The 12,468-nt window shown below is 37.7% G+C and overlaps 1 protein-coding gene across 7 annotated transcripts in view; it reads right to left on the reverse strand.

The window, feature by feature from the left end:
* ENPP2 (ectonucleotide pyrophosphatase/phosphodiesterase 2) overlaps positions 1–12,468 on the reverse strand; it is a 101,471-nt gene that overhangs the window by 48,593 nt on the left and 40,410 nt on the right. For all 7 annotated transcript variants that reach the window (XM_045581394.1, XM_036436853.2, XM_036436852.2 and 4 more), the window contains exons 5-8: positions 10,149–10,209; positions 8,227–8,324; positions 7,924–8,003; positions 6,867–6,986 (exon numbers count right to left, since the gene is read on the reverse strand). In XM_045581394.1, the coding sequence (XP_045437350.1) occupies positions 6,867–6,986; positions 7,924–8,003; positions 8,227–8,324; positions 10,149–10,209 (359 nt within the window). The remainder of the gene's footprint in view (positions 1–6,866; positions 6,987–7,923; positions 8,004–8,226; positions 8,325–10,148; positions 10,210–12,468) is intronic.

Raw genomic sequence — 12,468 nt, forward strand, 5'->3', positions numbered from 1 at the left:
GCCCTGAGTCTAGTGGCATTTTGAAAGACTCTTATTTCATCTCAAAAGTCTCTTCTGTACCTTTCTCGTCTGATCATTGTTCTGAACATCACACGTATATGGCAGAATTCTGATCATCAAAGGACCCAGGAGTGAACCATATGTTTCCTTTACTATTGAAAGCCTACAGAAAAGAAGCCCAATTTGGCACACAGATGTCAGGGTCTCGAAATCTAGCTTTGTCTCGTTTTGCTTTAAACTAAGTGAATGAAGAGGAAGAGAAAGGTTATTTATTTATTTTTTTATTCTGGATTTTCCTTTGTATCTTTTACTTAGCCTGTGAGGAAATGGAATTGTAGGTAGAAGTTCCTGGAATAAGTTAGGCGAACCAAGCATTTTATTAAGGTTTTTAAAATATTCTTTCCAGCCCATACGGTTGTCAGGCAGGAGATAGGGCCGTTAAGAACCCGAGCTCTGTAGCTAGGTGGCTGGATTTTATGCCTTTTCCCTGTCATTTTCCAGCCTGCAGTCCTCCAGCAAGTTACTTAAGCTCCCTGTGCTTCAGTTTTCTTTAAAATATAGGTAATATTCCCTAGCACATAGGCTTATTCTAAGCTGTAAGAACATAATACATTTAAAGGCCTTAAAACAGTTTCTTAGCATTTGGTAAACACTTGATTAATTTTAATCTTAATTATTCTGCAATAATAGAAAGATACAATCTAGTTATTCTAGGAACGTTAAAAACATCTTAGGATGAGTCCCATTGAAGAGCAGTCTGTGAGAAGAAACCCACTCACTTTAGGAGGCAAACAGGAAGGAGAAGAGTGGCTTGTTTGTTATAAGAACTGAAGCAAAAAATGGTCCAGGAATTATAGCCACTCCCTTTTCTGGTTTCATTGCATCTAGACTTTGAGAATGTGTCTTCCTGACCCCAGCGAAAACCTTTGGTTTTTGTGAATCAAAGTGGTCATTGAGAGATGTAAGGCATGGAGGAGCTCGGCCATGGTTTCAGAAGACCATGGTTTGAGATGGCTGGCCTGGTAAAGTACTGCAGATTCCTAGGTCCTTGCGGGGTGCACAAAAATCCTCAGCCCCCCAAATTGCAGCTGTTGCAGTTGGAAAACAAGGGATAGGGCAGGAAAGCATATGCACCCTGTCAGATCCCGGATGTCCTCAGCCTGGCAGAGGTGGGGTCCCATGGGGATAAATCTGAGATAAGGTTCTCAGATTGCTCCAAGAAGTGTTTCGTCCAGAGTGTTTTTCCACCTTATGTACAAATTCTGGTATGCCCGGGTATCCCAGCCCAACCAGGATTCAAACTGTGCCCTGGACTTCCATTCACTCATGTTCTAGCACCTCCATGAGCAAGTAGATACACTCAAACTAAGGACCAGACACCCCACTGGTCCTCAATACCACATTAGATCCCAGAGAGACCAGTCAGTTAAGTGATCTGTTTGCATACTTAATTTTATTTCAGGGACACAGATTCGAGTATTTATTTCCAAACAACTTCCTTGAAAATTGAGTGGCTTGCTATTTTCAAGAAAGTTGTCCTAGGCAATATTTGGCAGATAGGAAATGTAATATTAATATTGGGTTTTCTAATGGATTTTTTTTTTAATGCAATGTTGTCAAAAGATGACCCTGCACTTTCAAATGTTGGTATTGTAGAAAAAGTGCTGATGTTGGCATTATCTTGGCAACAGAAAGCCCTATCAATAACTTTCAGTCAGTAACACTCAAGATCACCAGAAGTCGGCTTCTTGGGGGAAGAGGGGGTGCTAGACATATCCCGATGGCAAAACCAAGATCTTTTGTTCTTCCTGCTTTTCTGAACTTCCCCAGGTTCTTACAGTGACAAGCAACATCTTTGTAATCAGGAAAAAAAGGAACCAATTATATAAAGAGCAATGTGAACGATGAAGACAATGCCAAAGTTCAAAATGTTTATTGCTTCTCAAAAAAAAAAAAAAAAGAAGAAGAAGAAGAAGCAGCAAAATATTTCTCCCTGCTTTCTGGGAGAATTTTTCTAAAAGGAAATTGGCAGCGTGGTTAGAAAAATGCAGAAAGAGAACAAATAAGAGCGGATACTTAAAATTTTAAAAACACATTTAAAAATTTCAAACAAACAAATTCCAGCAGTAAGGAAGCCACCTGTCAAGGGTTGGCCAATGGCACCAGACTGAAACATAAAGAGTGCTTACATTATGGCAGATCATAAGCAGCCAGAAAAGTTCCTTTGTAAGTCATATGTTTTTAAAGTTAAATCTAGTAGTTACAGAGGAAAAAAAAAAAAAGGCACTATATCATGGCTCAAAAGAAGAAAAGTGAAGTAGAATCTCTAGGGCCATAAAAGAGAGAAATGAGAGACAAATGGCTAATTCAGATAAATGGAATTATGATTTCTCTGAATATAAATGTAATGTAAATTTCCTCAGTAGTTGGTAAAACAACACAGCTTAAAAAAAAAAAAAAGAGCCAAAACTGGTTTGGCTCAGTGGATAGAGTGTAGGCCTGCAGACTGAAAGGTCCCAGGTTCAATTCCGGTCAAAGGCATGTACCTTGGTTGCGGGCACATCCCCAGTAGGGGGTGTGCAGGAGGCAGCTGGTCAATGTTTCTCTCTCATCGGTGTTTCTAACTCTCTATCCCTTTCCCTTCTTCTCTGTAAAAAAATCAATAAAATATATATATATTTTAAAAATGAGCTGCAAAGACACTGGGTTTAGACACACCTGCCATTAATCCCAATATTTCTTCCATTTCCCTGCTTTATCAAGAGACACAGTTTTCAACATTTGTGTCCTAGATATTAGAGTTTGAAAGAGACAAGTGGAAATAATATTGTACCCTCTTGATATGTTATCATGGAGGGGATGTGCGGGGGGAGGGGGGCGCGGCAGCGCAGCGGGGAGGAGGGAAGCTTTCCCACTGCAACCAGAAGGATTTAAATGTGAAATCCAACATTTTCTCAAATTAAATAAAGGATGCAGCTGTGGGAGGAGAGGAGTTTTGAAAAAGAAAATAAGCAAAACATAGTTTTCAAAAACATGAATCAGTGTTGTAATCTTTCTAAGCAGTTCTTTACAGAGAAATGACTTATTTGCATTCAAAGGCACAGACCTGAGATGCATTGAATTCCGGGAGACCTGAGGGAAGGGTGGAGGTCCGGTACCAGCAGGAGTAAACCAATCATTGAGATTAGAGTCAGAACAAACTAAGGACGTGAAATCTGTGGGATGATCCAGCAGAAGAGACTATGGACCAGTGTGACTCCTTCCAGGTGGTTAGGGTCAAAGAAGGTCAGTGATGGAGGAAGGAAATACAGGCAAATGGGGGTGCAAAACAAATCTATCCAAAATGCATAAGTGGGGCACCTATATGTGTCAGGCTGTGGGTTAGGTCCTGGAATAATAAAATAAAGTAATCAAGGCCCTAAAGCAGACATGTGAATCGTTTCAAAATGATACGGTCAAATTTATGATAGAAATCATATGAAAACCCAAAGGAGGGTCCCTGAGCTTAGCTGGGGATAGGGGAGCCTCACAAGGCCTACTTGGGGGCAGATATTTCAACTGCAATTTGAAAGATAAATTAGAGCCTATAGCAAGGAGTCAGGTGAGCAGAGTCCATCCTAAGCATGTGAATATATAGTCGAAAGAGAAAGAAATACAGATTTCTGGCAGTATATGGGAAAGAAACAACAGAATAAAGAAAAGATAAAACTTTCCTGAAAAGAAAGTAAAGCCTCCCACTAGCAGGATAATAAAAGAGACAAAAAGAAACCTCAAGTCAATCCAATTAACTGGGACGTTCACTCTATTCCAATGCCATTTTCTTTGCAGTCTCTTTCTTGAACTCACCATCTTTCCTGCATTCTTAGATTACCATCATTGTTGAGGATGGCCTCAATACCAGCTCATTATATCACAATACTGGTAGGAAATGGCAGTGGGCCTAGCAACTGGAGAAGTGATGATAATGTATCTGCTTCTCTTAGAAAGGCCTTCCTCCAGAAATTAGGGCTTTAAAAGACTGCACATCTGGTGGAACGCTGGACTTGTTTCTCAGATTCCCAATGTAGTGGGCCCATTGGAGTCTCATTCCTTCTCCACCTTGCTCAGGTCCAGATTTAAACTAAACAGGGAATTGCCCACTGAGATATCTCAGGATGAAAAATTACAGGATTATAGCAGAGAGAGTTTGCAAACAAACACACTTAAAAAAAAAAATTTCATTAAGAGTACTGAACATTTGTAATGAGAAAAAAGTAAATCTTAAAACAACAAAAGAAATTCCATTAAAATATGTATGGGAAATGTAGGATCATAGAGTGAGTGACAACTTTTAAGAGCACATTCTAAAGATGGACAAATTAAAAGCAGACTCAACTTTTGCTGAAGTGGCTACATCAAGATTTTTTAAAAGATGAAATTAAATTATAGAAATTTGGGGGGGGGGGGGAGCCTAATGGTGAGATTCAAATTTTCAAATAGACACTGTACAAACGCCTCATCCCATCTATTAGATTTTAAACTAGGTTAAGAGTGATTCTTTTCACCATTTAATCAGATCTCTATATTATTTAGCCAAATGACTTTCCTGGTTTCATCACTCCATAAAAATAATTTGAGTTTAATTTAATTATCTAAGATTTTTATTTTTTATAAATATTTTAATTATATTTTTGTAAATATTCTATTCCTATTGTTTTTTGTTTTGTTTTTTTTACTGGTGATTTTATGAAATGTACAAGCCTCTCAGAAGAGGATATAAATGTTTAAGAAGTATTTATTAAGGTGTAACTCTTCTTATACTAATTATAGTATCTGATACTCTTATACTATAGTGGTTTTTTTTTTATGGTTTCTGCCCATGTTTTTCCTATAGGCCAAATTTCAATAAAATATGTTTTTAAATTACAGCTACTATGATCCTTGGAATTCTTACGGTGGTGCCTTGTTCAAGAAGATAGAAGCAAAATCAGTTTCACCACAAATCTTGGTCAGCATTAGGAGAGGACTAAACTTGGTCAAATGTGTCAACTTTGAGCGTCATTAAGGAAACAGGCAAACACAGTGGAGACAGAAGCTTCACTTCACTGGGCCGGTTAACAGCAATCCCTCTGCTCCGTTTCTGCAGAAGTTAATGAATGTGTGGACTCATCTTCTGAGTCATGTCAACCCAGGGGAAACCTAATGTCAACATTTGGTGGAAGGCGATCCAATTTGATAAAATTACTATTTATCTCTATATCCTTTGTGGTTCCAGGCAAGTCTGCTTCCATGACAAAATTAATGTAAAAGACCAACTAGCAACAGCTTGATGGTGTTCTGATTTCAATCATTTTATTTACACATACACTGTTCCTCTATCATAAACTCTGTGTGTGAAATCCACCCTGTAAACAAATGTCACAATGTTCATAACCTAGGTCACCCTAGACTTCTGGGAGTCCAGCCTGAATAGACAGCAGAATCAGGCCCTCTACTACAAAGAAACACTTCTACAGACATATGGGAAGTCTTCCAATATTTATTTTTTTAATGAAAAGTCCTTATTTAGCCTTGTATGCTGACTTATTATGCGATAGGAATATTTTTCTATGTGACCTTTTCTCATAGGGCAATACCATTTTTTCTTCTTACTTCATATTCTCCATTTTGCCCACAGAGAGCAGCAAACATTTCCAGGTATGAGGTCATTTCAGGATGGTAAACACACGGATGTGTGCAGCCCCTGTCCGCTCTTCTTGCCATGGTGATCCCACAGAGGTCTGCCAGCCCTCTTTCCTAACCAGTACCCCAGGGTGACACAGCCCCCAGTCACAGTTGACAAGAGATGGAACCATTTGCCATTCTTCTTCAACAGGTTTCTGATTGACTATGTGTACCAGGTTGTGTTCCTGTGGGGATTCTGATCCTTCTGCCCTCAGTCAGTTCTCTACTTTCAATAACCATTGCCCTGTGTTGCTGCTTTGCTCATGTCTGACCAAAGCAATTGTTTTAACCAAGCACATGGTCACAGGAAAAATATTATGTGGAAAGCCATCTATACCTCTTTTTACTTTCTGCTCAACCATTTAATCTGAAGTAAATAGGATAATTTCTTTCAAAGTATTAGTTTTCTGGTCCAGCAGCAAGGTAGGATTCCACATATTAAATGAAACTTCCAGGACTTTGAAAAAGTTGGGTTAAACAAAAAAAATTAAATTACTGTGGGTTTCATTGAGTTCCCAATTTCTATTCACATGTCACCTGGGCCAGAATTTTGGGATAGTAATAGTCATTCACTCCTTTTCCTCATTGTACCCCCAAATCTAATAAATCATTAATGTCTGGCTATTCCTTCTTCAAAATGTTTCTGAAATTCATCCCTATGTCAGCATCTCCACCACTATCACCCTAATGAAGATATTTCATCTCATGCTTTATAATCATAACCGCACATAAACGTACACACAGACACACAAATATCTGTATATATAAATTATAAATGCACATGTATACACATGCCTATAGAAATACATCATACATGTATAAATACAGATACACATACATATTATATACATGTACATGGTGGGGCAAAAGTAGGTTTACAGTTTTGAGTACACAAAATACAGTTTCTTCTAGTATTATTTTTCTTAATTATATTATTTTCCATATAAAAATAATACAAGAATAAATTATTTATGCACTCACAAACCTACTTTTGTCCCACCCTATATATTATATACACACATACACCTACAGATATATACATACTAACAAAAGAAAGAAGCATTGCTAAGCATGAGAAATTATATGCACTTCTTTTGTTGGAAACCAATTTGGGGATGAAATGTTTCAATACATAGACACACACACAAAAATGCAAAACTTACCGGTTGACCTCCCCACCATCGATGATTAAATTTCTCTCGCCCCCGAAGATGGAAAGTGGCATCAAATACAGGATCATACATTGAATTGCCAACAATTCCATGTGATTCTGGATACAGCCCCTTTGAGTAAAAAAAAAAAAAAAAAAAAAAAAAAAAAAAAAAAGTTATCACTAAACAATCCACCCACATTAATTCTATTATAAATTTTCTTATCATAGACGGTTTTATAGAAACAATTTCTAAAAGTATATGTGTCTGAGCAAACATAAATATTACCTATGAACTGATCTTAAGACATCTGATAAACTTGACATTATTATAAAGAAATTTAATATTTGGCAACTAGTGCAATTTAATAAGATGGCAACACTTATGCCAAATTAATCTTTAATTGAAATTTACTATGTTGCTCCAAAACCATTTTTATATCTACATACATTTTTCCTTTTTCTAGTTCAATTTCTACCCCAAACAAAAAATAATTAAAATAACTAAGGATGTGTTTAAAGAAGAAAGCAAGGTAGAAATGGAAGTATCTGAAAATTAAAACATAGCAGCCCTTAAGTCAACATTTTAAAAAATATATATATTTTATTGATTTATTACAGAGAGGAAGAGAGAGGAATAGAGAGCTAGAAACATCGCTGGGAGAGAAACATAGACCAGCTGCCTCCTGCACACCCCCCACCACCGGTAATGTGCCCACAACCAAGGAGCATTCCCTTAACCAGAATCGAACCCAGAACCTTTCTGTCGGCAGGCTGGGTCTCTATCCACTAAGCCAAACCGGTTCGGCTAAGTCACCATTTTTATTTAAAAATTCAGAGGTTTAATGTGTGTGTTCAGAGAGAACTGTACAAAAAAAATTATTTTAAAGTTACGTTGACATTGAGTTGTAAAAGGCATTTTCTGTGTACAGCTGAGGCAGATAAGATGGAAACAGAAATATTTTCTTTGAACACTAAGGAACATGTTTTGTTTTTTTAAATCTCCCTTTAAAAGTCATTTCAGGAAGAAATCAGACCTTTAAATTTATATCATTTGAAAAAATACTTACAGTGGCCAAAGTGTATAAGTTGGGGAAAGTTTTCGTCGGGTACACAGGCCTCATGTAGGGAGAATGTGTGCCACAAGACCCTGGAAACAGAAGTTAAGATCAGAACAAAAGAACTGACAGGAATCACTTGGTGCATAGAAACCTATTCTATAAGCCACCAAAGGCACGTGTTAATCTTTACTTTTATATTTCCAATAACAAAATACATTTCCAGCCATGTGTTCACAGATCTCAGCCCATAGCTGAGCAGTTACTTAGCAGATCATGGATTACAGATGAGAACACAGTATGAAAATGACTTACTTAGTTTTTCAATGTTAGGCATGACCTTGCTGCCTTTTTTCATGTATGAGGCACGGAAACCATCCACAGAGAAGATGATTAATGGAGGGCGAACAAACCTGAAATGTAACACATTAAGCTTTAGAAAAATGATTGCCACAGCATTTCCATTAGGCCGAGTCATTGTAAATAATTGGGACCAATGATTTCCAAGATGAAACCAAAGATACTTATACACTGCTGGGCTTCCAGCCACATACCTAGCATTTGTGGCACCTAAATCTAGAGTTAAATGGCCAAAGTCATAAAATAGCCAGTGAAGGGACCAATATCCCCTAATGTACTTCCTTCATGGCTGCCTCTCACATTGCAAACAAGGTTTTTCACAATGTAAAAAGCTGTTATAGTTGCATAGAACAGTGGTTTGCAAACTCATTAGTTAACATAGACAAATATCAACAGTACAATGATTGAAATTTCTTTTGAGAGCCAAATTTTTTAAACTTAAATTTCTTCTAACGCCACTTCTTCAAAATAGACTTGCCCTGCCGAGACCGGTTTGGCTCAATGGATAGAGCGTCGGCTTGGGGACTGAAGGGTCCCGGGTTCAATTCCGGTCAAGGGCATGAACCTTGGTTGCGGGCATATCCCAAGTGTGGGGGGGAGGGTGCAAGAGGCAGCTGATCAATGACTCTCTCTCATCGATGTTTCTAGCTCTCTATCTCTCTCCCTTCCTCTCTGTACAAAATCAATAAAATATATGTATTTTTTAAAAATAGACTTGCCTAGGCCATGGTATTTTGTGGGAGAGTCACACTCAAGAGGCCAAAGAGCCACATGTGGTTTGCGAGCCGCAGTTTGCCAACCATGGCTTTAAGATATCAATTCATACCTCTTTTATCATTTATACCAGTGATCCAGTATGCAAAAACTCATGCACTGGGGGGGCAGAAATCATTGCTATCCCATTCTAACAGTCCAAAGACATTCAGGTGGCCCATTACAGTTAAAAAAGGAGGCCAGAATCAAGATAATATCTAAATATTTGAATTAGTTATAATAGCTGATTTTGCTCAGTAGGTAGAGCATCAGCCTGTGACTGTAGGGTCCTGGGTTCAATTCCGTCAAGGGCACATGCCCAAGTTTCGGTATCAATCCCCAGTAGGAGGCATGTGGGAGGCAGCTAATCAATGATTCTCTCTCATCATTAATGTTTCTATCTCTCTCACCCTCTCCCTTCCTCTCTAAAATCAATAAAAATGTATTAAAAAATAAATTTAAAATAAATGAACACTTAAATTTGGTGTCCCAAGCTATGCTTAAAACAAAAAACACGTTCCAACAAGTATATTTATGAAACACATTTGTTGACAAATTATTTTCTGACAGGCATTTTAAGGGTCCATGCATTTTCAACAGTTTCCTAAAAAGCATAATAAATGCCTTCTGCTGGTCCCACTTGAGTATTGGGGTATCACTCTGCTTTGGTGGTAGGTCAAATTTCTACATCATCTTGTAGATGTTACCATTTCAGGTGATATTTTTGAGTTCTAGAGTCTTCCCTCCACCCTACCCTCCAAAAAAGGCAAAAGCAGCACTTTAGAGGAGGACAAAATACACACACACACAAAAAAAAACACTAAGTCTCTGCAGAAACATTTCTTTCCTCCTTCAGTGACATTTAGATTCACTTTGTAAAATCTCCAGCTACGTCAGAGAACAGAGAATACTAGTCTTTGATATGTCAAAAGTGTTAGAAAAATATTTCTGTGAATTTATCTATTTCAAGATGCATATTGTAGCTTTTCACTTGTATTATTCATAAGTTCGCCTGTATACGTGTATTTCATTTTACATCCTTTTTAAGCATTTGCCCATCTATATCCTGCGATAGTTCATCAATTAATACATTAAATTTCATACTATTCATAAAATGCACTTACCCTGCAGGACATTCTGGTGTCTTTATTTCCTCACAGTCATCATCTACCCAATGCGACTCTCCTATAAGGAAAATGGGTCAATGTATTGGTGAATCAAATTATAAGTGCCACCCATAGCCTTGAAGAGTACAATTCCAGGACCTGTGTCCTGCTTGATATTCGTTGCTTATGGGACACCATCTAAAAAGAAACTCAAAAATAAAGCCTGGTGTCTGGTTTGGCTTCCTAAAGCACACCCGTACACAATGGGAAATCTACGGTTTAATAACCCTGAGTGCTGTTTATGCGAACCTTCGGAGTCTAAATGGTTCCTAGATAAAAACACCAGTGGCGTCAGAGAATAACATTTCATGTTTGTTTCCCTCCAGAAATAAACTGTTTGGTCATTAGATGGAACATCCTCCCTCCTCCTTCCCCCCAAACATCTCAAAGCCAGAGACAGCATGGCACCTCTTTTCTTAGGTTGGGAGAAAAAGCTTAGAACATGCAGGGACAGGGACGATAGCTGGAAGACTGCAATAGATTATTTGTCAGTGGGTCAGGAATAAAAACCAATGCTTTTCTTTCACTTTTATCTTCCACCAAGATCTAAGAGCTCAAACAACATCTTCTAAGAACAGAGAAAATAAAGAACTCAGATTTTTTTTAAAAAAAAATTTGGCCTCCTTTAGGGAAAATAAAAATTATCAAAATAATTTACCTTAAATTGTTGTAAAACAAACAAAAATCACAGTCTTAAACATGAGTAAAATTTGTGACCAAGACTTTGGAGAAATTGCTCCCATGTAAATAGCATTGGAAATCTCCCTGGTCAACAAGAATCTAAGTACTAACAACTGTGTAAGTAAGTGCCATGCTCCTTAATATGTAATAACCCAGGGTGCACGCATGGGCCTCACAAAAGTACTGAAACCAGCAAAAGCTGGTTTAATGATCCAATGACCAATGATACCTCGGACTTTTTATTTTCTTATCTAATAGCCTTTGTGGCTTATTGGTACATTTACTACATGGGGAAGTAAAAGGGAAGAGGAAACAAATTTTCAATCAAAGTTATGCTTTATCGACAGAGAATGATTATTTGGATAGGGGGAATTTTCCTAATTTAATATTAATGTAATACCTTTTTGCCACAGCCAAATACTACACATGTTTCAGAACTGATTTGCTTTTTCCCTCAAGTTTTTTATTTAACTTTTATTTTTAATATTTTAAAATTTTCAATTACAGTTGACATATTATATTAGCTCCAGGTGTACAACATAGTGATTAGACATTGATTTATATAATTTCTGAAATGATCACCCCGATAATTCCAGTGCCCATCTGAAACCATACATAGTTACTACAATGATATTGTCTAGATTTCCTATGCTTATCAGAAACTCTTCTTGACTATTCCATGCCATAGCTAGGAAGAAGAACTTAAGTCAGACACTAAAAAGTGACTAGCAAACTTTACATAAAGATTCTGGGATCTTTCCATTAACTTCTCTAAGTGGGCACATGGCAACTGAAATTCCTAAAAGACAGAAACTGCATATTTTATATTTTTGGTAGTCCACTATTAATTATTGGAAGAAAACCATAATATCATACCATCAAGCAGCCAAAGTCAGTGCACATGCATGCATGGCTTCGGGGTAGGGAAGGAGCTATTGATGTCCTGACCTTCTTTACCAACCTTCATAGTTACCTCCTCCGGCTGCTGCTAGTGCCTGGGCTTACAACTGTCAGGACCCCTGGCCTCAGGGTAAGAACACAAATTTATCTTCATGGCTCTGCAGTAGAGCAGTCCAAAGTGAAAATTTACCTGGGACAACATCCTTGCTCGCCTCCCTCTGCTCCCATTTCCCTTACTCTCTCATATGGGTTTTTCTGCAGAATATTCCCTCAATAAATCCATGTATGGCATTCCTTTCTCAGACTCTGCTTCTAGGAAACCAACCAAGCCAAGAACTTTAAACATCTCTTCATTACTGTGATTCTAGCTTTAGCTTAGGGTTATTTCCTTGTTATTTCAGATCAATAAGATACAGGGAAGCAAAACTAAGAAGGATCATGAGAAATGTAAAGGCACTTCTCATTTCCTCCTCCAGAGCCCATAGCCAAGGCATTATATCCCTAATAGCCAGGATGTCTTGGAGTATCTCCAATTTTTACTCTTTTGTTTTTATTTTTTACATGTTTATTTTTATTAATTTCAGAGAGAGAAAGAGAAAGGGAGAGATAGAAACATCAGCAATGAGACATGGTCCCTACTGGGGATGGAGCCTAAAACCCAAGCATGTGCCCTGTCTGGGAATCTAACCATGATCTC

The sequence above is a fragment of the Pipistrellus kuhlii genome, unplaced genomic scaffold (assembly GCF_014108245.1).
Source record: "Pipistrellus kuhlii isolate mPipKuh1 unplaced genomic scaffold, mPipKuh1.p scaffold_m20_p_14, whole genome shotgun sequence".
Lineage (NCBI taxonomy): Eukaryota > Metazoa > Chordata > Mammalia > Chiroptera > Vespertilionidae > Pipistrellus > Pipistrellus kuhlii.